The 24,757-nt window shown below is 41.2% G+C and overlaps 1 protein-coding gene across 1 annotated transcript; it reads right to left on the bottom strand.

Moving 5' to 3' along the window:
- Positions 1–18,673: 18,673 nt before the first annotated feature.
- On the bottom strand, positions 18,674–24,402 carry LOC119741084 (homeobox protein Nkx-2.1-like). Its single transcript, XM_038216753.1, has 2 exons — positions 23,628–24,402; positions 18,674–22,414 (listed from the first exon to the last, which is right to left on the bottom strand). Exons 1-2 carry the CDS (start codon positions 23,968–23,970, stop codon positions 21,639–21,641), a joined length of 1,119 nt encoding a protein of 372 aa, XP_038072681.1. The 5' UTR covers positions 23,971–24,402; the 3' UTR covers positions 18,674–21,638.
- Positions 24,403–24,757: the final 355 nt, after the last annotated feature.

Raw genomic sequence — 24,757 nt, 5'->3', positions numbered from 1 at the left:
GACGATAGCTCACATGGTCTGAGATGACCGGGCATTGCATCTAACAAAAACGCTCATTCTGTAGTCCGTATAAGGTGAATAAACGTCATATAAACATAAAAAAGTTCTTTACCAACACTTGTTTCTATCAACACTTCAACTCTGCCATTCCGCGCAAAAAAAACTATAAACCCTTCAAAAACACAATTTTATGGCACGCAATTTTATTCATTTTGCGGGCGGTTGGGGTCAATGTCTACTGAAATGCTTCTAACACGACTTGCCTGAAAACCCGCGTTTTGCTCCAAAGTACTAAAAAATAAATTTCATCTTACTTTGTAATGCAAATTACAGGTATAACAGACCCCATGTAATGGTAGGCCCGTACACGGTGGAGTGAACTGGCACGCCGAATTAAGTACCTAGATGCCACATAAAAAGCAACCGTGGAATGGCCCCAAAAATCCAGTAAAAGTTGCTGCTGATTTTCGGCCATTTTTCTTTGAAGTATTGGTTTTGTAAAAATTTAAATGTACTGATTGTGTTTATATATACATTGTGTTACTTGATGTCTTTATTTTGGTGATTCCGTATAGAGTCATGATTGGTACACTGCACACTTAAAACGGAATGGATAATACTGAAAAGAAACAAGCAACTAACAGGGACAAACAAATAAACAAATTCATCGAACAAACAAGCTATATATCAATGCTACTGTTGATTTGCTTCCGATTTTAGTGAGACAAGTGCTAATTAGGGCATAGTTGGTTTCTTGCATTGTTTGTCAGCACCTCGTCTGATGCCCACAGTGTATTTAAATACGAAGCAGTGATAATATTGCATCTGATGGGCCAGACGTGCTAATCGGACATAACAGCATCATTGAATGCAGAAATCGACAATAAGGCGTTTTTAATGTCTCGCTCATCAAGGGAGATTTGACAGATAACCACCCATCAGTCAAGCCTTGCCTGGATTGACACCGGTTTGATTCACCCTTTTGATAGTCTCTTTTGCTTCTCTATTCCCTTTCTTTTTTTGTCCCCAAACACCCTCGTTAGAGGCCCGGTATTGGACCCTCGTTACCAGCGGGAGGCCCATTCAACGGCTTGTACACAGGCCACGATGTGATATCGTTCACACCTACTACGGTACTTCAGAGACTGCCACTTCTCCTCCAGTAGAGCCTTAAGCAAATAAAATGATCATATCAAAAAAAGCACAATGAATAAACCTCTACAAAAATACAATTTCATTTTCGAGCGTCAGGAGAACCACCACATTTTGTCATTTCAGAAATGTTCTTAGTCCTACTTGAACATACATCAGCTTGTAATTGGTGAATGCGCGTTGTTTGACCAATGATACTTTTGTAGTTATTTTGACAAAATCCGGTCTCGGCGTGCCAGCTTGACTCCTTCGAGTACACAGAAATGATTTGAATGTGCCAACAATATTCGTGCTACAAATTGCGGACATAGAAACGCATTTGACTGTCTTTACCTGCGCGCATAATGCCCAGATGTATCTGTTTAATTTCGCAAAAAAATACCTTCACTTATTAAAACATAACTTCACCCACAAACGTTGGGTCAGTGTAAACAAACTCACGTCAGAAAGTCCCCCAAATTGCTTAGAATGATAATAAATTATTAGCCTAAAGCATCTTATGTAAAAAAAAAAAAAAAAAAATGATGATAATATAATAGCGTCGATTCTTATCAGAGTAGGAAAAAAAAAATCAAAATCACTAATTTGTTTACGTTTTATCGCATTGAGATGTGTGGCTCGTCAAAAGATTGGACGAAGAAAAACACGACAGCCGTAGATAAAGCAAGCGGAGATGTGGTCGTATCTAGCAGCATCCCGCTGGGTATGTTTTGGCCCCCGTCCTTGCTTCAAATCGTCTCCACTTTGTCCGGACAATGGAGAAGGGTCCAAATAGTGCGGTGCAGGTGGCGAGCTCATTGTGCCGGCCACAAAAGACCGCTTTGCAATTGTGACAACCAAATTAAAGAGGACAGGCATTCCGGCTTGGAAAACGGTGTAAGGATGGATGAATGATGTGCAGGGACCTAAGGCCTCCGACGGGGTCCTGTCTTACCGGGCTCTCAGATCCACTGACCATACCGTGCGAGGCAGTCTCCCGCCGGCCTGCGGATAGGGCCTCGGAGTTTGGCCACGAGGTCGGTCCGGTAAAGAGAGGCCTTATTACGGCTTGAATGTCTCGGTGAGCAGTTGTTGGGCTTGGATTAAGGGCGATAAATACTGGGATCATGTGTCGTGGCTATTAGCTCCAACTGTCATCTCCACAATGCCTGCCTAGGATGCAATCTGTTAATGGCTCGTCACTTCCAGACATCAAGAGCCCCCCTTTTGTGCATTTTCATCCTCAGACAGACGAACAAACAGATTATAAGCTGTATTGCGAAATAAGTGCATATCAATATTTTATGTTCGGAAGACAGAACATTTAAAAACACCAGCGTCAATGTATTTGCATGGAACTTAACATAAAGTTGTCTGGAAAATTAGTCAATAATCATAATAGTTAATCATTGATTGCATAAACTCTCTTCTCCATACCTCGAACAACAAGCGTTACATTTCAGTTTAGCCTAGAGAATCCATTTGGTATGGCTTATCCTCATCGCCTGCAATTAAGTGACATGAGTTCGATTCCCTCCTCCACAATTGTCATGACTAAATGTTACCTATAGTTGTCGAGGTACATTGTATATGTTTGAGGCCTTTGCTCATATCCCTCCAACAATGAACATCAGTAAGTAATATTCTTCCGTGTCTCTTCATGCCGTCGAGCTACCCCGAGTACTCAAAAAAAATTTGATTGCAAATTTATAAAAACCTTGTCATGACTCTTTTTTACTTGTTTACCTGTTCGTGCACTATTTGACTGTTAATTCTTTTTCACCAGAGTTATTGAAGATGTATCAAAAGAGAAAAGGAACGCCGATAAGGCATCGGCAAGAAAAGCCAAGATTTTCTTTGCGGGCCGTACACACGTTTCATAAAGAAATCCAGAGCCAGAAATTCTCATAATATAAACAGAAGTATTTGAACCGCTTGCAGTAAAAGCTGTCCAGTGGAAATTCAATTCAGAGACGATAATTAGTCGGAAATCACCTCAATTTATCCAACCGACACATTCAACAAAAACTATTGTTGAGCCAGTCGCATAACAGATGAACAGTTTGTAGGTGACATGTTGCGGTAAGTGTCTCTCTTTCCCCCTCCGCGGGAGTGTGTCAGTTGGTTTCAAGGTTCGCGTTATACTCCGGTCTTTTTGAGCTCCGGCCAGTAACATCAACGATTCAGCACCACCCGCGGCGGTGAAGCGGCCGATGTAAAACCCTTGTCCTCCCCTAAAATGCGAATGGGCATAGACCTACGCCTGGCTGTTTTTATGATTACCACATTTACCGTGACAATAAGAAGCACACTTTTTCGCGAGGAGTTGTGCCGGCAATAATATCCGGTTCTTCACATGTTTTGCCTTGACAAATGTTTGGGTCTTTTAAGGCATAGGCTCATTTGCATTCATTCCCAAAATAATCTACCGAATTATTATCAAAAAGCTTACTTGTGGTAAAGATCGTACTGGTACCAAACACCCCTTGAAATCATTCCGTCTGGCTAGCTGTCATCCAGAAGAAATCAGGAAATGTAGGTGATTTCTCAAGATACTGGAGTTCTTATAGGCCTACCTAGATTTGAACCGTGAGGAAATATATGTGAGGATTTTGGTCTCCAGACTCGATAATAAGTCGAACAATTAATTCAGAAAGCACCATAGACTCTGATGTATTCATCATACGAAATAACGTGGTCCAAAACCCCTACTCCAATTTGTCAACTCAAAGGCTGGGGCAATTTAGAAATCACTTTTATCCCTGGAAGGTTATAAGATATAACGTTTTTGCATTAACATGCGGTAGGATTGTACTAGTCCGAAAATTTGGGACTCTCAATACTATATATTAGAGTCCCAAAACTTAAGATATTGAAAACATGCAATACGAAAAAAATAGACTGGCACCTGAAAAGACCAGTCCAACAACCCTTCTATCAACTGTGTCAAAAGAAACATCTGGCATGTCTGTTACTAGACTCTATTTCTACACATTTCTCCAAAGTCAGCCACCAGACTATGACAACGAATGAAGAGGTCAGTCTTTTCAAAACAGTTGGACCATGGTTGGACATGTACCAGTCTAGTCTTTAGCCTCATTTTGATATCACTTGAATGCCCTCTCATTTGCAAAATATTGAAGAAAGGTCTTCAAACTTGGTTGGTGAAATACTGAGGACCTTGTCTTTGCCTCACGAGCATATTTAGAGAATTTTGTCAGCTAAAAAGTGAATAAAATTGGCCTGATTTCGTTTTGCAAGTTTTTCTACACTCAAGGTCCCAGTCTGGGATTGTACTATATTTCAATCGGCCACATGTACAGTTCACAATGCAACTGAAAATGTGTGAGTGCACTAACGACAAAAATGAAAATAATTTCCTTCATCAAAATGATAACATTTTTAACTCTAATTAATTCGGTTAAGTTTAGCCCATCAAGTTGCCCAGAACATTTTCTTTTTTGTACTTTTTGTTGCGTCCAGTTTGTTTATAGGTTCGTTTTAGCTTAATTGTACACATACAAATACAGTTTCTATGAAATACAGTTTTTTTAACAAGGCATATTGCATTTAATTATCACACAGTTGCAGAATAAGAAACTTAACCGTTCAAGTTAGAGAACGATTTGTAGTGCATCAATTATGCTTGATCAAACAACACAAATTGCCCGCTCCGAAACTGCATATTGGCCTATAACGTAACCGGCCCATGTGTTCAATTTGTTGAGATCTAGCAACACCTTCATATATTAAATGTTCGTCTTCCTTAATCGGAAATTAATTGTCGAATTCGAACATCATCGGAGTTGGCAGACAGGTTAATTAGGACGTGTCGGAGGAGGAGGAATAGCCACGGTAGGAGGGGAAACATTGAGTAACATGAATAAAAGATGTGCCTTTTGTCAAGCGATGAGCGTCCGAAATGAATGGGTGCACGAGGCTATATTATAACGGTCTTTTCAGGGCTTCAACTCCTTGTTAGTCTTGTCTTAATCACCTAAATTGTTTCTGCTCATTAAGGGCAATGTTGTTCTATTAATGAGACGGGCTGACCGGTCGCAAATTGGACGGACAAGTGGCTTCGGTTTGTTCACTGGAGAAGGTGCAATATACTATCGGGGAGTTGTCACTCAAAATAGTCTGGTTAAATACTGACTCGTGAGGTGAGATGTTTTGAGTGAGGCGTTAAGGGGGATATACATGATGGAGGGGCACATACATGTACACTGTTATATAGTCAGACCTCAAACGGTTTCGATAAGGTAAATACGTAACCAAGAGAAAACACGAACTTGGATTTTCATTTCATTCTGCCCCAAATTGCTCTTCATCTCGTCGCTTCTCCGTTTTGGTATACTCTGTCTTATTTAATCAAAGACGATTTAGGAAAAAAAATAAATTACAAAAATAATATTGAACTCATCTCAGACTCAACATACGACACCCAACAATTAGTGCTCTATTATATGCACTAAAGTACCATTTGGTCGAATAATTCAAAACCCCCTTTGGTCCTTCAAACTCAGGAAAATTAATATTAATTTGAAGCTTCAAGGCCCGAAACAAAGTACAAACGGGCTTTTTGTGGTTACTTTAGACCCGATTGGGTTCGGAGCAGAGGGACGATTGTTTATTATGTAAAGTGCAAATGCGAATAAACATAGTTTGTTTTTTACGTTATTTTTTTGGCGCATGATTTGATATGAAGAAAGGGAACCGATCCACGCATTGATTCTCACGTCCGCTATTAGGTCTCCGGAGACGATCTCGGATGATCGCCAGTTTTAACTTCCCCCAAAAAAATCTTACCCTAAAATAGATATGTTCCCTTTTAAGGAAATACAAAACTGAACGTTGGTCTTTTTTCTGTATTTATTTCGGCAAAGATATCTTTTTTGAAATGACATTTGTTTATATTTATATCCCAACAAACATACAAATAATGGCACGTCCGGTCTTCCATTTGTTGGCAAACGGGCCATCAAATTTGTCCTGCGCCGAGCAGTCAGGCCTAACCAAATCAGAAAATCGACTATGTACACAGGTATCAATTCCAGTGCCAACCAAAAGGCTGATTCACTTAGACCACCTGGGTTTTCCATTGGATGAACCTACACACCAATGTTTTAACGCTCGGTCGTGTATATATGAACAGATAACCACTGCGAGCCAATTTGGTGCAAACCATCGGGTGTTCACTTTCTATACACAATAGCAAGCCAAGGGGGTATAACGAGGTCGGGCATCCCACGTACGGACCGGATTGACAAATTATTTCTACTCATTATATCGTTTCTCCTGAATGTGTTTCAATTTCGTAAGAATGTTCGCGGCTATTTTGTGTGCAACTGTAGGCTATACTAGCGCTTCTCGAGCTATGAGGGGCTATAAGGCGGTCTGAGAGTCACAAAATGGCGAGGCGCGATACCTACAAATTCAGGGAGAAAAAAAGACAGTCGATCTGCACTGAATGCATTTCCCATCACATTTTTCTAACAATTTTTTTTGTCAACTTTGAAGGCGGCCTGCCTTGGAGCAGTCTTTTCTAACACAATAGGGGCAGTAGCGGCTTAACGGTGCCTACTGGGCCTGGCACCAGGGCTTACCACATTTTTGGAGCCTCAAAATTTTACTCTTCGAGTGACTCCATAATAACTGTTATTATATGTGTTATTTGCCATGATTTAACACACACACAAACATCGCCATTGACACAAATTGAAAGAATGGAATTAATTGTGACGGAATTTAATTGCGGCAAAAAATAACAAAATATTTTTCTGACAAGCATGGATATTTCAATAGAGATAATAATGGTTTATCATTATTCGTCAACTTGAAACATATTTTTAAGAGTATATTAAACTTAAACTGGAAACTTATAATGGATTTAAGTACGCAAGTTTAGGCAATTCCTTCACCGACCTTTTGCTTAATTTCCTAAAACCACCTTTATGAATTTTTGACCTTAAATTTCTTGACATAACAGGTCGTGTTCAAATAATAATACCAACATTTAAATGGACGATTCGAGATTCACCAACAACGAGATTTGTGTTACACTACGCGAGTAACGTCTGGAGACAAGTCTTCTGTGTTTAACTTGCATGAGGCCTCTCGCATATTCCTTTGGCCTAGGGCCTCATACAACCTTCCGCCCTGTACATGGTTGGAGATAAGAATTATTTATTTCATCCATGGGAGGCCCTTTTGATTTTATTAATAAATGATTTGACAGTTTCTTTCGCGCTGCAGTGATATACAAATTATACCGTATCGCCACTGAAAACGGGCGCTCAGATATGTTGCAAATATCATTTCATATCGCTTTTAATTTCAACAATATTTTAATTTGCAGTGTGGACTTCGTGTATACCTTCATTATTATAAAACAAGGATATTAAGTCACTGTTTTGGGCAGAATTGTCGAGCTTCGTACTTCACCGCGAACATGGATATAGAACTCAAGAAACCCCATATATTGTTGTCATCTGAATTAAAAAAAAAATCATGTTTTATCCCTGTGGCAAAACAGTCGTCGTGAAGCGGTACCGGTAGATGAGCCTAATTCGGCGAGGGGGAGAAATTAATACCGTTGGGGGTCGGTCAGCCATTTACCTGCACGCTAATAGCCTATACCTGCTGCTCCCGGCGCCTTCTCGTGCGAACGGCGCTCGCTTCCGAACATCATATTTATTCTATTAATTTACCGGGAAAATATACGGAGTGTGGGTTGCCGGGCGTGCGGCGCCCGTCTCTCCCGGCCATCATGCGTGCCGCGGCCCCCGTCTGAATGAGAGACGAGCTCGCATCCCCGTCCGGGCGTATTATTCTGTTTGTCAGCTTGAGAGGAGTTTCCGTGATACGTGATACGGTTGATGTGCTCCAGACGTGGCGCCTCGAAACTTTGGTGTGTGACCTGGTTCGATGTGCATAAAAGGGAACTCCTCACATTGTAGTCAGATCTGACTGACGAACGGTCAAAATTGACTCCACTCTGACCTTAATTAGGATCATGTGGATACGTGTAACTGAAAACCAGTCAACATCGAAATTATTCACTGGAGTTTATACGGAAATGGAAATCTAATTGAAATGTAAAACGATCAGCGTATATTTGTCTGTATAGCGACTGCATTTCCAGTTGGTTTTTGGGAAACCAGTCAGTATGTTTATTATCAATTTAAGAGTGCATTGAGAGGAAGAAAATGGGCCCACAACAGGCCAACCTTGTTCCCATGGTGTCGAGCAATACGCTCCTACCAAGCCACTATCTGGAAACGAGGTTGAAAACAAAGTAACCCCTTGGGACGAGGTTGACATCAGAAAGTCCGAAAGTTATTAAGAATAGGGGAAAGGGGAACGGAACACGAACGAGAGTTGCCTTCTAAAACTCTCCATTTTAAGTTGACGCTTGTTGTTGGTATTCAAGGGGACATTACACCTTTTATTTTGGCTCCCTGTGAGTCCCTGGACCCACAGGCGTGACAAGAGGGGGTCGTGGGGTGTGACAGCCCAGCCACATCCCATTCGTCACTCTTGTCGGCAAAATGGCGTCACTGTTCGCAGAAACCCGACTCAGGAGGGGCCAAAAAAAGGAGGAAAATTAGATGTTGTGGCGGGAAGAGACAAAAATCACAGACTATCGATGTCGGGCGAACAAATATACATGTCTGTAGCAGCGCCACCTATAAATATCCCATGGTGTCCCTCCCGTTAGAATTTCCCACGGTCAAAAAGACTTCTGGCAGCAGCACATTGCTTAGTGCCCGTGGCATTATGTGATGATGACAACCGCGACTCAAATTGATCTAGCGACGACCGCGCACGGACGTCACTGAAGATGATGACGGTACAAATGAAAATGATGGGAGCCTGCAAATAATGATCGAGATCTTGAAGGACATTCTTATTCTTATAAGAAAGGGGGATGCATTTTTTGCTCTTGCGTGAACATATTTCCGCTGCTTCACACTAAAGCCCCGTGTAGCATTTGTACTTTTAGAGCCTATTTTCGCACAAGACACAATTTTTTTATATGAAATCAGCTAGCTTCCCTCGTACCATCACCATATCAAATGGCGCCCAATTTCTCTGATTGCTTATTGGATAGAATTTGCATAAAGCAGGTGTCCTTGGGTAAACAGTAAAACACTTCCCTTTACGCACGACTTGTGAGCACGGAAGGTACGTGCATAAGCGCTGGGGTGAGATACCCATAACGCTTTGCGTTTCCTCTGCAATCTTGTCGGAGCCATGCCTCCCTAAATAAAGACGTGAATCCACGAGGGACTTACATTTACGCAAATCTAGTGGATTGATCGTTCTGACTGTTGGGTCCGGTTCGAAATTATCATTATTGATGTGAAATGTTGCTTGTGATGCAGAACGTGTATATCGTGTGGGTGTGTGTTGGGGCGGTTGGTCAAGTCTGCTTGAAGAAGTAAACACCATATACATATACATGGCTACTATTTATTCTTAATATACACGAGATGTCCATCTTCACAGTACCACACTAGCGGTTCAAGAGAAAACGTGAAAATATGAAGCTTAGGGTTCAGAGTTCACGGTGTAGAGAATAGGAATAATATTTTAGGATTAGTTGACGGATATTTTAAAAGTGATAATACCTAAAACAAAAACAAAAAAAATAGAAGTAACTATTACTCTGTGGTTCCACTGAGAACCATTTATGTTAGAGATCGTCACTTTACATCTAATTTCATTTTAGCGACCAAGGGCCTGTTGATCTGTTATTACATAGGTCCATTTATATAACTCACATTGATAACATCTGATGTTATTATTGTTAACATCTGATGAAGTAGTTGTTGCTATTAAAGCTTATGCACACATTTTTCTTTAGTTAGTCATTAAAGTGCTACATTCGTTTTTTTACTTCATTGATAACATCCACCTTCTTCCACGCCATCCTGTTATTTGATTTGGCAGACATCACCCTGAATTATTAACAACAAAATACGTGCCCAGTGATGAAATATGTGGCATCGTGTATCGATCAGCAATCGGGAGTCGGACGGCGGGTGTGAATTGACCAGCTAATCCGCGCCTGATCCAGCCACATGGTTCACGCCGCACCGACGAAAATCGTTAGCGTTCTGACACGTCATGTGTTCTGTTTTCCAAATGTTTTATATTTCAAGCTCTTTACTTTACCAATAGGTTTTTTTTCTCTTTATCTTTTGAAGAGCTCTGCGGTAGTTGATCCAACCAAACACCTAAGTTTCTGCGGAAAACGCCAGCACAAAAGGTAACTTTCCATGGAGGGATGGAAAGGGGTTCTTCCCCAGGCTAAATTGCTGATAATTTGCCGGTATTGTGGTGGTCCGATGGACCGTGTAAACTGAAAGGTACTCCAGCGACACCTTGCCATTGTCAGAGCTCTGGAAGTGTCCCACCTCGGTCCTTTGTCCGCCGGTCCTTGGGGCTATTAACTCTTTAGGGAGGGCCCATCTCCTACTACAACAGCCGCCGTATTTTCCGGCCGCAAATCCACTGCTGATAGAAACTGTTATGGACTTAATTACACGTGTGCGATTCATCTACGAGGATTTTGTGGGTACTTTTCTTCTGCCACCGAAACAATAAATGGGAATTAAGGATGTGTGGTGGCATCTTTTGAAGTAATTCGGCGACATGAATGGTTCTTGACTTTTTCGCTTCAACGGTATACCAACGAACTTATTCATTTACGTCTTTCGTTGTTCGCATTTAGTTTATCAAAACTCAGTCCATTAAAGCCACACAAGAAACATTCAAAAATAATTTCAACTTCCTGATCCGTCACCGTTTTCGTTGTTCTCGGTTAAAAGTGTTATCCTTCTTACTGCTTTGTTGTTCAAGTGGACTTGATAATGTCTGTGTATTCATCAGCTTATCTTTGAACTATAAACTGCCCACTTCTCTGACGGTGTGTATACAAAGCATAACAACGAACGAACAGAAATCACATTTATAGCAATGTTTACTATGAGCGCAAAATATTGAAGTTGCCTTCCCATTCTATTTTTGAGTTTCATCCCGAAAATCATAGATTTCTTCTCTAAATTGCTATTTTGCTAACAATACAAAAGTTGTTAAATTTTGAATTAGGCATCGACGGGAAAAAAATCAGCCCATGTTTAGTTATTGAATTATTACTTTACAATTTTGGAATTAATGACTACCAGACCGTGACTACATGTATTCTGTTCTCCCAGGGTAGGCTGGTTTCCGCCTCATAATCAGTATCGATAATGTATGGACCGGTAGCCAGTTTACTCACAAAGCGATCTGTTTGCGCCTAAAAGGAAAAACCTTTCATGTTCAAAGGGTTGCACACGTCCAAACGAGGAAAAAAAGGAAGGTTTTTTGTTGGAATTTAAAAAAAAAGTTGGACATTTATTAATAATTCTTTTTTTTTAAATCGAATTTGTTGAAGAGCCCGGGAACGCAAAATTAACGGTAAAAAACATTCGCATAGTTAGTGATTCACCCTCCGGGTTGACTTCCCCCCTGAAATGTTAGTGTTCTCGCAAGAGAATGACAATTATTGTAGGCCTATAGTTCTGTCGTTTTTAATCATTTACCAGAACTTTTGATCTAAGCCAAACAAAAAGCTACAATTATCAAGTTTGGGTTATCTGAGCCGGAAAAAAAACCACCTGATGGAACGAAAACAAAACAAGAACTAAAGCAATTGTTTCTGTTTGGATATAATGATCAGTATTGCTGGTCTCCGTGTTTTTTTTTGGCCAACTGTGCTCACAATTTAATATAAGTGTCGGTGTAAAACAGTATGTACAACACAGTTGTGATGGGTTACTTGTGTTTAATATGTGAATGGTTTGGTTAAAAAACAAGGCCAGGCAGAATGTTAGTTTGTACGGTTTGATGTAACAGAACTAAGGGTAAAGAAAACAGTAAATCTTCACACAAACACTTCATGGGTACTCAGATACACTTCTTTTGTTTAAGTCTTACGAAATATGAATCCATTCTTGTGGCAAAATGCATTTTAATTTGAATGTTAATCACCAACACCACTTCGATCAGACAGCTTTTCAAGTGAAATTGGCGCGTTAGCGATGGTGTAAAGTTTATGAAGACTGAATCAGCCTTTGTTTAGCATGACCAGAAAATGGCCTTGTTTACATCGGAAACGAGTTACGATTGTGGACAAAAAAGGGCTCTGTTATCAAAGGCAAAATATTTCTGTTCAATTAGTCATCCGTGGAATTCAATTCATTGACATTTCAATCAATCTTTTATGCCGGTTCGGCATTAACAGTGTGTTATTCTTGTTAGTTATTTCCCCCAAAGTATGAGGTGCGGTCCACCAAAGTCTGTTTTGACCGGCTAAAGTGCAGTTGGCACGAAGGAGTTGAATGTGTCTTTATGTTACATTGTGTCATTTATTAGAAAACAGACGGAACTCATACTCTCATTCTTTAATGGGTCATTGTTCTACGACACTTGAGTTTTTCAATAGTTAAAAGGAAAGTCGACAGCTGCTAAACGCGGTTTGCCGCGGACGGAGGGGGCAGTCTTCCCTGCCGCAGATCCACAGCTGTGGCCAGGCCCCCCGCCCCGGGCTGGAGAGCCTCCACTGCCCGTTGAGTCTTCTCTCTTCTCTCGCTCCGTTCCTCGTTCGACCAACGCGACGAAAGCCGTCTGTACAACCTGCCACGCCGTACGGACAACGGTCCACAGTTCACACGCGCTCGCAGTGACACAATGCTTTACCAACAACATACCCAGGATTGTTTCTATTACCGAGAAACTCTCATCCAGAGTGACTTTTGTCGCTGTTCCATCAGTTGGATGGGTCACACGTTCCAACCATCATTTCTGTGTTAGGTGTAATTCTTAACGACTCCAATCAAATTACCCTAGATTTCCCAACAAAAAGCTCGATGGCGAGTATCCCCAGAACGATGAACACAAGTTTTGACAGCAGTACACTTCCGTTTCAAAACACCGTTTTTAATTTTAAAACAACTTTTACAGTGCCTGGGTTTAACCATAGTATAACTAATCATGTACACAACCGAATGCATTCTCTTTTTATATAAATTAAAGGGCGGGAAATGACATTGATGTGAAACAAAGTGAGTTGAAACAGCTGGAATTTGCTACAACAACTTGGGCCCGTCGAGTGCGAGTGGTTGGTAGTGGGCAGCTCGGCGCACCGCCGCGGGTTGGTAGTAAACTTGCCGCACGCCGCCCTCCTCCAATTCTGCTCGTGCTAAATGCCGTTTTAATATTTCCCCATTGTGGAGTGCTTGAGGAACATGAGGCCGCTCGTGCCGTTACTTGACATTTGCCCCCATCGTACCGGCAGGAAAATATTAACATATCACTAAAAAGAATGACAGCCGAGCCCAGGGTAACATTGCTCAGTCACCCCTGGAGACATTCCCACGATTCTCCCCTTCTTTTTGTTTTTAGCAAACAAGCCTCGTTAAAACTCAAAGCAGGAATGATGCACGCATTCATTTCCATCGGGATGTATGGAGCGGTTGAAAAGAAACGTTTAATTTCAAATTATTGCAAAACGGCCCTTCGCTTGGTGCTGCCTCTACTTGTGATGATTAATTCGTCGGGGTGACATGCGCCCATGTGTACACTGAGTTTGGTTGTGTTTGTCTTGTTTTGCCCCCCCCCCCCCCAGCCCCAAAATGAATTACCAAAATTCATACACATGAACAAGAGATCGAATGCTACGGAGCCCCATACACAATGGTATTTAGTAATGACTTTCGCAATGGAGACACTGAATACGTAATTTGTGCTGGTTTGGTGTGGTTAAACTTGGGTGCAGTAATTTATTTCAAAAAGTGTCATTACTTCTTCGACACACATGCATGTCGGTCTCGTAACTCTTCTGAGTTTTGCACACTTTCAAATTTATGCGAACTCAAAGTCGACCTTTACCTCCATGCTACGTCATCCCGTATACTCAGCATCAATAGTTGACGCGTGGTTATCCAAAACGTGCCAAATTTCAAACCTCCCAATTGCAAACCCGGCTTGAAGGATTGACAGAACTTCGCGAGACATTTTATTTTTCTTATTTGTATTCTTTTATTAAGTGTGTTTTTTTTTCGGTGACAAAAGTGGACCAACACGTGTCAAAATTCTCGCCACTTGAAATTCATTTGTTGATGCCCTGTCGGACGGACCGCCCATTGCCAAGTGATTCCGGACAAAGAAATGGAGAATTAATGACCCCATAATGATGAAGGGGTTGCCCTTTGTGTCCATTGTCTCGGTGGTGCTACCGTCCCGTCTGAGCCGAGCTGTAAACCGAGGGGCGGAACACCTCCCGTGGCCCGTTGCCTAGTTGAAAACACCGGTGTGTGGCATGCTGTTTATTTGTTAAGGTTTTTGCATATTGCCGAATTTTTGTGTCTAGTCTGTTTTGGTTTTAGGAGTACGCAGAAGCTGTAAGTGTCAAGACAGTCCTACAGGTTTGGTGCAACGCACGCATGACCACTGCGAGCCAGAATGAAACAATGAAAACGGTAGAATGTGCGTCCATCATTTATAATTTGTGCATTTTGTTCGTTTGAAGCAACAATAGTGCTCAACATGTAAAGAAGGGTGCTGAACAACTAACCTGATGAAGTTTCAGCTCAGTGAATACTGTGTTTCGAGAAAACAATATTCTCGATCTCAAATCAAAAGTTGCTGAGTCATGTTTTGAATTGGGCCTGAATTCAGCGCCCGAGACACGCACTGAGCCGATTGCAGCTACGCGATGTCGCGCACTAATCCGACGAATTATAGCAACCGCGCGCGCGTGTGCATCGTGCCAACGCTTGGGCGCTTCGCAGAATAAAAAAAAAGAACTATACGGAAATTTCCAACGATGCGTCTTTAGACGCATCGTTGCGTCTTTAGACGCACCGATGCGTCTTTAGACGCACCGTTGGAAAAGCCTTCTTTCGTTGATTCCTTCAAAATGACAACTTGCCAGAAAGAATAATTTCACAGATAGTTTAGTCCCATTACTGTCTTTAAACCAAGTATGCTTTTCAACAATAATTACGTCAGTTACTTTTTGGATAGCTGCAAATAACGGACTGTACCTTTAAGCGTTTTGTTTGGGGGAAAATATTTTAATTTGTTAATTTGGTATATCTATCACAATTGTCAAGATGAAGTGTTCACAGACCAATTGAAATTAATGGTATACTAATCATGTGAAGTCAACAGCGCACATGCTTCAAAGAATGGGAACAAAATGACTAATTCTAACCTAACAGCTTTACGAGCACGACCGGTTGGTTACATGTCTTTCTTATGTCGCAATTTGAAGCGCACAATGTTCAAAAAGTGCGTCTTACTAACCACTCCCCCACTTTAAAAAGTCGTAATGGTAAGCTACTGAAAAGTGGAAATGAAAATGGCATAAAAACATGCTTCAGTGCATCCAACCCTTGCAAAATATTAAGAATTTTAAAGAACATTTGATTTGAATTGTTACCAATTTAAGTAAAAGGCGCAAAAGCAAATCGTACCATTATCACAACGTCGACATTGCAGGTAGAAGTTCATGTAAACTACAGACCTACACAGACAGAAGAATTTACCAAAATTGAAAAAAATGACCAAAGTAAAATAAAAGGTTTGTATTGTTTCAAAAATTTGGCGTGATGTTTTTTTTCTTGCAAATCAAGTTAAAGATAACATTTTTGTGAAATGAATATTCGGTGAAAAAAAAGGTGTAATCACGGATTTCATTCTGGTTCATCATCTTTGTACCTGTCCCTAAAATTTGTGCCAAGACAAATCCCCGAAGTTAACAGTCAAAGACTTTCCTATTTCCTTTGTAATTCTTTATAAACTCGACAAATGCCTAAACGTGCACTGGTCATATCAACTCACCAGCAATGAGATGACGGCCGATATGCCGTTTCTACAAATCACGACCAGTTTACATCAGTACGGTTAATATTTGTACACAGACACAGTGCAATAACGTCTTTGCTGCAGCGTATCATATCCATACCACAACAAACCGTGCAGTGTGCATATCGGGGCCGCCATTCCAGCTCATGTTTTTACTGCCTAATGTTGCGTGATAATTACATCAAACAACACCAAAACTAATCTCGTTAGGATTTAAATACGCGTGACACCTTCGCCTAATGGGGCAGTATATGGTCTGTGTGCCCCCGAGCGAGCCAGCGTGCCGTGCGCACCCGTGGCCCCAGCGGGAGGAAACGAGCGTGAGCCGGGCGGTGGTTTTGGGCTTGTTCCGCCTCGAGCGACTGCCGGCATGACCGATCGCTGGAGAGGTCCAAAGTCGCAGGCCTGGCATAAATAATCGGAAAGCTCAACATTCATCATGAAAAAAAAACACACCCCAGATTTTATTGTTTTTTGGTATTTTTTGGAAACCATACTAGCTCGATCTTTTCACGAATCGATTGTGTACATTCGTGCAGAAGGGTCTTATTGACACATTCACTCAGACTGCATGATCGCAGGACAGATTGGAGCGTTTGTTTTTACTACAACTGTGGGTTAAAATTAAGTTAGAAAAAAAACGAAAAAATTGAATGGTAAATAAACTTCAACAAAACCAATCCAGTTAAATGTGGTTTCTGTTAATGACATGTGATAAATTGCCTGAAACTAACTCAAATGGCTGGTATAAAATTGAATTATGAAACTGAATCATGACAAAAACCAAGTTTTCCATAATGTCGCATCCATATTCTAACAAAATTAATGCATGTAGGCATCATTTAATTGAATAAGTAAGATTTTATCTCGTGCTTCATCTGTTCCTCCCATTATCAACTTATTCTTTCGCCGTTTACACATTTTTTTTGTTTAACAGAGTTAGCCTAAAGTTTACATTATGTTGATTGTTTTTGTCCATGTCGGATTCGGGCTCGAATATAAAGCTCTATAAAGATCGTTGCCTAAAATCATTGTCTATACAAATCACTATTGCCCAGTAAGCATTGGTAAGAAGTGTTATCATATGGTCAAAACAGCCTGGAATTCAACAAAAGCAATACATATTCTATGCAATTAAGGTACAAAACTATAATTAGGTACTTTTTTAATAAATATCTAACAACTATGCTATTCCGACTTGAACCGTATCGCTTCCAGTTATTCGAAACGAACAACATTAACATTCAATCAGTTCAAGATAAGATGAATAAATCCTGGGGCATGTCCACCATCTGTTTTCTTGTATGAAAGTTATTCGTGTTAAAATTTCTGTAAACTAGCCGTAAACCTACTTAACAAGCCTGCTATCTCATTTTGTGAGATTCGCTCCATTAATTTCCCATGAATGACTTACAACTCATAATTCTGATAAACGTGGCTTTCGTTCCCTTATATTACCGTTTTTATTGTTTTTTATTCGAACGAGTGTCCTTCTGCGTTGTCCAAACGTGCTTCGCCTCTCAATCATCGACGACTGGCTTCTAGGCGAAGCTTCTCCGTGTATACCTGCAAGTATTTACCCATAGCCCTGCCGACTCGATACCCGCAACATTTGCCCAATCCATATGAAACTAGGCTAATTATTTGACCAGTCAACGAAAGCTAAGGGCAGGGCAAGCCAAAAATAAACAACACAAATTCACAAACTGGCTAATTCACACCGTTTATTTTAATATTCTATTTCCCCCTCTACATTGGAGCATTTTTCAGACAAGTTTAAATTTTGTTTTGGATGTTTGCATTCCTCATGTAGGCCGCCATTGTTCTCCACGCACTTTGAACTTGGTGTTACTTTCGCAGTATGTTTCTATTGCGGGGTTCCTGTTCTCCGAAATAGGCAATTATCAATCCAATCGCATTTTGAGTTTGTATTCCATGTGGTTAAATAGTCTCATTAATCATTTATAGCTCAGAATAGCAGCCGGCATCTGAATATCGCACAATGTACCCGGAACTGGACAGTACCCAAATATTGTTGATACGTTCATTATGCTTTATAGGACTACTTGAATTCTAACATGATGTTACACGAGAAGGCAGTTATAAAAGGAATACTTCACTTTATGTATGTGGTTGAAACAGGCAGCATGTACAAAGAGACAAGACATCTGGAGCAGGTTTCAAGAAGCAGTAGGCCTATAGTGTCGGGTTGTTGAACGAACATTATTTCAAAAACAAACAGAGAGATTTTAAACGAAATTTTAACGACGTGATATGGTACACGTCCCAATCTTGGTGAATATGATGAACGTGGTGAAATAAAATGCCTCATTAAAAAGAAGAACTATCGTTGTGATTTCAAAAGCTTGCCATTCTTGTTTTATACATCATGATTGTGTCAAAATAAATTTCACAAACATCTTTAAAGAGTGTCCCTCCCTAGAAAGCAGACAAATTAAGAAGAAATTGATGGAGTTTACGTTCATTTCGGATTAGTATAGCCTACCACAAAATTTGTCGTTTTAGTGTCACGTTAGAGCGATAATCACAGTATCATTAAAACTAACTTACACACAGAATCAAATCTCGGACAAAACTAAAAATGAAAAGCGCTACACACCAATTCTGTATAAGTTATTTTGAACAATATTTGATTTATTTACTCTCTATTCTTACATTCTGTATCGATGAAGTGTGGTTAGTATACAAACAGTAACTTTTCATGGAGTTTAGAAAAAAACACAAAGACAAACATGAGGACAACTGATAGATTTGTAAAAATTAGACTGAAATGCTTACATTTAAATAATATGCTTTCAAGTTTTGTATTTCAGGTTCGCAAACAGAAATAAATAGGTTTATGTAGATAGGTACAACAGAGCTCATGATATGATACACCGTTCAATGTCAACATGTTTCAAAGCTATACAACTTTGAGTCTTCATAAAATGTATGATGGAGTGTATTCAGACGTAAATGATAAATCAAGCGACTTTCACACCCGCGACGCCCTGCGTTTAAATGTTTAGGGCTACGATCTTATCACATTCTCAAAAAGTGTGTTTAGAAAAACAAACATTGTGAAACCGAATGAACCGACAGCGTATATATAATACTTTTTAGTTCGCTTCATAGCAAACAAAAATATAATACACAGACATTTGTACCATTTATCAAATTCAGACGAAAAAGAAATCACCTAAATGTTTAATAGCGTTCAGATAAGCCGTCTTCGGCTTTAATACTGCCTTTGTTTAAAGCCCATGTCGCCGTGATTTTTATTCGTCAGGCGCTTTGACACGACCATAGATTACATGAAATAAGTGGTAGACCAAAAAATAACCGAGTCTGACAAACTCCGTTATTTCCTTTAAGATAAAATTAATGTCAAGTAAAGGCGCATTTGTTTTAAATCTTCGTTAGCGCCGTGATAATGAATGAAGCAGATAAGAGATCCAACTGATTTTTTTAATGTAAATGATAAAAATAGGCTACATATTATATTTAACAAAATGATGGCCCTTTGAGATAAAATGTTAAGTTTAATCTTACAGGCAAATCGTTTTTCTGACTCCTGTCTTAGAGAATAACGTTTGATATGCGCATATTGAACACAAAAAGGATGTGTATTTAATTGAGGATTTTAAAAACCAACATGTCTTTCAGAGCTGTCTGGCAACTGACCCGGCTATTACCAGCACAACGGCCGATAACGAACAATAAACAAATTTGCCCAGGTGTAGGGTAAATTTGCCGAGTTCTTTGTGGGAGCAGTGAGGGCCAATTCATCCACCCATGTTGAGGGGAGAGACTGGGGCTACTAGTACAAGTCATCTTGACCTCAGATACATGCCAGTTGCCTCGTAGCGGGCAAAAAGGCACACACGAACGCAAGCACACGGAGCGAGAGACCCGCTGTACAAGCGGGCGGCAGCCGCAAAACAAACCCCGCAAACAATCGGCAGAGTGACTTACGGGCGCGACTGGTGAATCTAACAAAACATAACCAGTTTAACGGCTGAATGAAACTAAAATAGAAAAAAAAACCGCCATGCGTGATTTCTGAATTTGAGACAGAGCGTTCATGTGATAAATTATTAAAATGCGGCGTATATAGGAAATGCCAAATTGAATCGCCCAACGATTGAAAAAACGTAGAATATTCAAAATCGAAAAATTCCAGTTATAATGATAAGCGAAAAGTCACAAGTTCAGACATGTAGGCTAGACAAGCTTCAATATGAGGTCAAAATTCACTGTGATAGTGTGATTTTTGAACTGTAAACTTGCGGCGGGCGAAATCATACCTATGGTGAACATTAATTAAACGTAGGTCTATAGCCGCAAACTTTGAGCAAATTGGAATTGTCGATTGTTGCGTCGGCCACAGACCCCGAAAAGTACCTGTTTCTGGACTTTTCAACCGTTTTACACATGCAACGATTTAAATTTCACATTGGAACTTCCTGATTGATATGGTAAAGTTCTTCTAGCAGGTTTTCGCTTCGATAATTAAAACAATCGGTGTATAGTTAAACCCCTCCATTCCTTTCTGATCTTTGAGTTGTAAATCACAGCCAAAATTGCAGTATGGAGCACTTCCGATCAAACAGTAGCATTTTAAGCCCGAATCTTATGACTTTTAAGTAGGCCTACTTTTGGAGCTTTCTTTTTTTCACCACGTTTAATTTTGTGTCTTTTTCCACGGGTTTAAACCTATGTTTGAAAACATTCAAGAAAATAAGGACATTCAAAGGAAAACAAAAACAATTTGTTACTACATAAGTGAGCACGATTGGAGGCTTAGCTTATTTTTCTATAGTCTTGCTTCCGTTACATTTCCATTTTCGGTGCCGAACAACAGAAAATGTTGACAAAAATCCAAAAGGCCCTCTTCAAAAGTCTTGATAAAGTGATAAAAAATTCTTCTACTACGTCCAGTCTGGAGAAGCACCATTTCCCAGACATGGACCGACCGTCATAATTATAATACTGCTACTCATCTTCACTTGAATCTAAGACAATAACTCTAAAATCCTTTTTATACAACAACCACCCGCAGCTCAATTTAGAAATAACAAATTGGAAACAAAAGACAAGTTTACAAAAAAGTATAACAGATAACATGTGAAGCTTTGGGGCTGACAATGGAGAATGCAGACCCAAAGCGCGCAGACTGCGTTGCAGATATAGAAACCAAGACTCACCTCACTTGAGCAAAACTTTAAGCATCACCGATGTCTTTGATTTATTGAGGTCAAAGTTTTTTCATTTCCTCTCCTGCATTAAAAGTTTGCAAGTTTCACTGTTTTGGCCTATATGCAAATAAAAGTTTTGGCTAGTTAATAATTACAGTATATTTTGAGATGTCTCAACGCGTGGTATCACAACGTTCTGCTTGTTGTATTGTTTGTAATTCGACTAGCAGCATTATAGTAGTCGCCATGTTGGCGATCGATCTCGTCGTCGAGTTGTTAACACCTTCGGTGAAATTCATAACAGTTCAGGCTGAGTTTGTGTGTCAACCACTCTTTTTGCGGGATTTAAGGGCAGAGTCATTTTAAACTGCTCCTCATGAGGGATGATTGTCACCATGTTCTACCGTGCAGGAGGAATGGCGCTGCAGAGGACATGTTGGTGCCGTTCATGGAATGATACGGGTTGACTGCACCTGGCTGATGGTGAGGGGAATGGGAGGAAGTCACACCAGGCCCCGTGTTGATGCCCACACCGTGTCCACTGCAAGACGACGAGGAGTTCACCGGGACTGCCTTGTGAGCTGGCGGGGCCATGTGAGACTGCTGCACGGTGGTGGAGACATGGTGTGCCGTTACCTGGTGGGCGCCGGGCATGGAGCTGGCATGGTCGCTGCCCGTACTGTGAGCATCGTCCCCTAGCTGCGGGGACGCGCTGTCGTGGGCTGAACCACCGCTGGAGCTACCGTTAGACGATCCGTTACACGGCTTACCGTCTTTGACCAGGACAGGAACGGCCACACGCCTTGGGGACTGGTGACAGACGTTGTTGTTGTCCGCCATATTCTTCTCCTTGGTCTGTCGTTTCATCTTATATCGGTGGTTCTGGAACCAGATCTTGACCTGAGTCGGGGTCAGGTTAATGAGGCTTGCTAGGTGCTCCCGCTCGGGGGCAGACAAGTATTTCTGCTGCTTGAACCGCCTCTCCAGCTCGTAGACCTGGGCTTGAGAGAACAGCACCCGGCGCTTACGGCGTTGAGCCGACGGCAACATGGGCTTGGACAGGTCTCCTCCCAAGCCAGGCATACTCATGTTCATGTTCATGTTCATATTCATGTTCATATTCATGTTCATGTTCATCGGAGAGTTGGGATTCATCAGGCGAGAAACTGCAGAAAGCAAAACAGAAACAAGAAGGAAAAAACGGTTAAGTGGATGTCGGGAAGAATGAACTAAAACAAAGTTTGTATCAAATCAGAAGTGACCAATCACATTAGTGTGAAGTGATATCAATTTTAGTTTGAAAAGTCTGTATTTTTCATGCATTTGAACGATATGAAAAATAAAAAACGACACACTTTGAAAAGTCACGCAATAGTCCTACATTTATAGGCAAAAGTTCCGTTTCATTGATAAACATATTCTAATCAATCTCAGCTTATCAGAGAGGTGCCATGCATACAATTTTCTGTTTAAACTGAAGCACAACCTTTGAAACGTTAAGGTTAATGGCTTAAAAAAGGCTAGATTAAAATTAAGATTGAAATTCGGGAAACTGTGACATGAAAAACTATACGTAATAGACATAAAATCAGGTTTGAGAGAAAAAGATACGGCACATTAATATACAAACAGAAACATTTACAACAATTTTAAAGTAAAGTTATAAAAGGCACTGGACTATTCAATACATAAAAATCTCGCACACCAAATACAATCTATTTATGTTTATGGAAGTTGGGAAGGAAACATACGTGAGCAGAGATTGTTTTATTTATAAGTTAATCCACGAGGTTGTTTTGAAATTAACTGAATGAAAAGAAATTTTTGTAGTTGACTAAGGAGCGAACGACGAGTAGCCGGTACTAGAGTAGGGTGGGCGTGAGTAGAGATAAGTGATAAGAGTTGCACTTCTCATGCAATCTCTCAACTCTTCTGGTTGCCCTCGCAACCAAGTACTGGAGAGGAAACAAGCACCATCGTGGAAACACAGAGAGGAGGCTTCAGTGTCTCCACCCAAGTGCCATGGAGGGGCATCTTGGCACAAGTTGAGGGTTCACTTGGGGAGAGTGCCCCCGGAGGGATCGGTTTAGTAACGTTGACATATATCCTGAACTGGAGGGGGTAGCCCTACAAAGAGGCGTGCTGTTACGTTTAAAATCGGGAAAGGTAATTCCACTCGAGGGACTGAAAACTGAAAATGTCATTATGCGGGATCTTGTTTACTGATCACACCACGGAACACTCAATTGTCTGTGCTGCCTGAGTGGAAGAACTGTCGCACGCACGTTGTGATGCGTTAAAATTGTTACTGGTATTTTGTGGTAGTTGCGATGGTGGTGGGTAACTAATGGTGGTGGTTATACTTTAAATTATACTTACTTGAGAATCTTGGATCCGGGTTTGCCCCATACCAGCTGGAAGCCGACTGTCGGACGTGCTCGTTGTAGTGCGACAACTCCCCAACGGAGCCGTTGCAGTAGGTTGTCCCGAGTGGAGGGTGGGAGAGCTGGGGGACGTGCATGTGGTAGGGGTTGCTGACGGGAACATTCATCGAAGACTGCATGTTGTTGGAGTGCTGAGGGCTGCGGTATGTCGGCTGCATGGTAGTCATGAAGTTCCCACTGGGATCCAACATGGATTTCCTGTAGCCAAATTCCTCTAGTGGACTCAGGATGTCTGTGACCGAGAATGGAGTCGAATGCGTCTTGGGGCTCAATGACATGACTTGCCGGGCTCACGGAGATGGTGGTGCGGCGAGAGGGCTGGGCTCGGATCGACGAAACTCGACCACTCACTCCAGTGTCCCCCTGGTATAATGACAAATTGGTCGAGCGGATCAAAACGGTGGTCTCTTATGTTACCCCAAATCTCCTATGCCAATACGCGTGCGTCTGTGTGCCTATACGTGTACGTGTCGACAGGTGGGTTTTGAGTTCCCCCCGTCCTGCTCACTGAGTACAACTACAGCAGTGGACCAACCCACGGAAAGAGCGAGCGCACTGCATACTTGTAAAGAGCTATTTACTGTCACTGTATGCGCTGGCCGTGTGTAGCCTGTAGGGGTGCCTGGTGCTGAGGGGGTGGCGCTGCAGTGCTTAGGGCGATTCACCTCCACCGTACACACATAGCGTATTATCTCTTTCTAGCCTGTACATGGTACGCGTACGGTGCGGCGGCCAAGGGGGCGTCACTGCTCTAATGAGCACATATCAATGCCAATACGGTGACGCGTCGCACGTGACACCATTGGTGCTCCGAGGATGATGACATGATTGACACCATCAAATTGATTTACAAACGACGGACCGACGATGTGCGTGGTAAGCCTGCCTAGCCTGCGCGCTTCTGCAACTCCATCCCTGCACCAAAGCCCATCATTTACAACCGACACTTCAACAAAAACAAAACGAACAAAATGTGAGGGTACCTCGCTAGGAAATAATCATGAAACTCATTTACTCTCGGCCAGTCCAGTATAACTGCTTTTAAAGTGGTTGTAATTAACTTTG

Source organism: Patiria miniata, unplaced genomic scaffold (genome assembly GCF_015706575.1).
Source record: "Patiria miniata isolate m_02_andy unplaced genomic scaffold, ASM1570657v1 HiC_scaffold_5, whole genome shotgun sequence".
NCBI classification, from domain to species: Eukaryota; Metazoa; Echinodermata; class Asteroidea; order Valvatida; family Asterinidae; genus Patiria; species Patiria miniata.
Note: the sequence above shows the minus strand (reverse complement) of the source record. Positions and strands in the feature narration are given on the sequence as shown.

What these genes read in the sequence shown, in the direction of transcription:
- LOC119741084 (XM_038216753.1), bottom strand. Translation starts at nt 23,970, where the DNA reads ATGTCATTGAGCCCCAAGACGCATTCGACTCCATTCTCGGTCACAGAC. An exon ending in CCCGGATCCAAGATTCTCAA is followed by an intron (nt 22,415 to 23,627) that starts GTAAGTATAATT and finishes TGCTTTCTGCAG; the next exon opens with TTTCTCGCCTGATGAATCCC.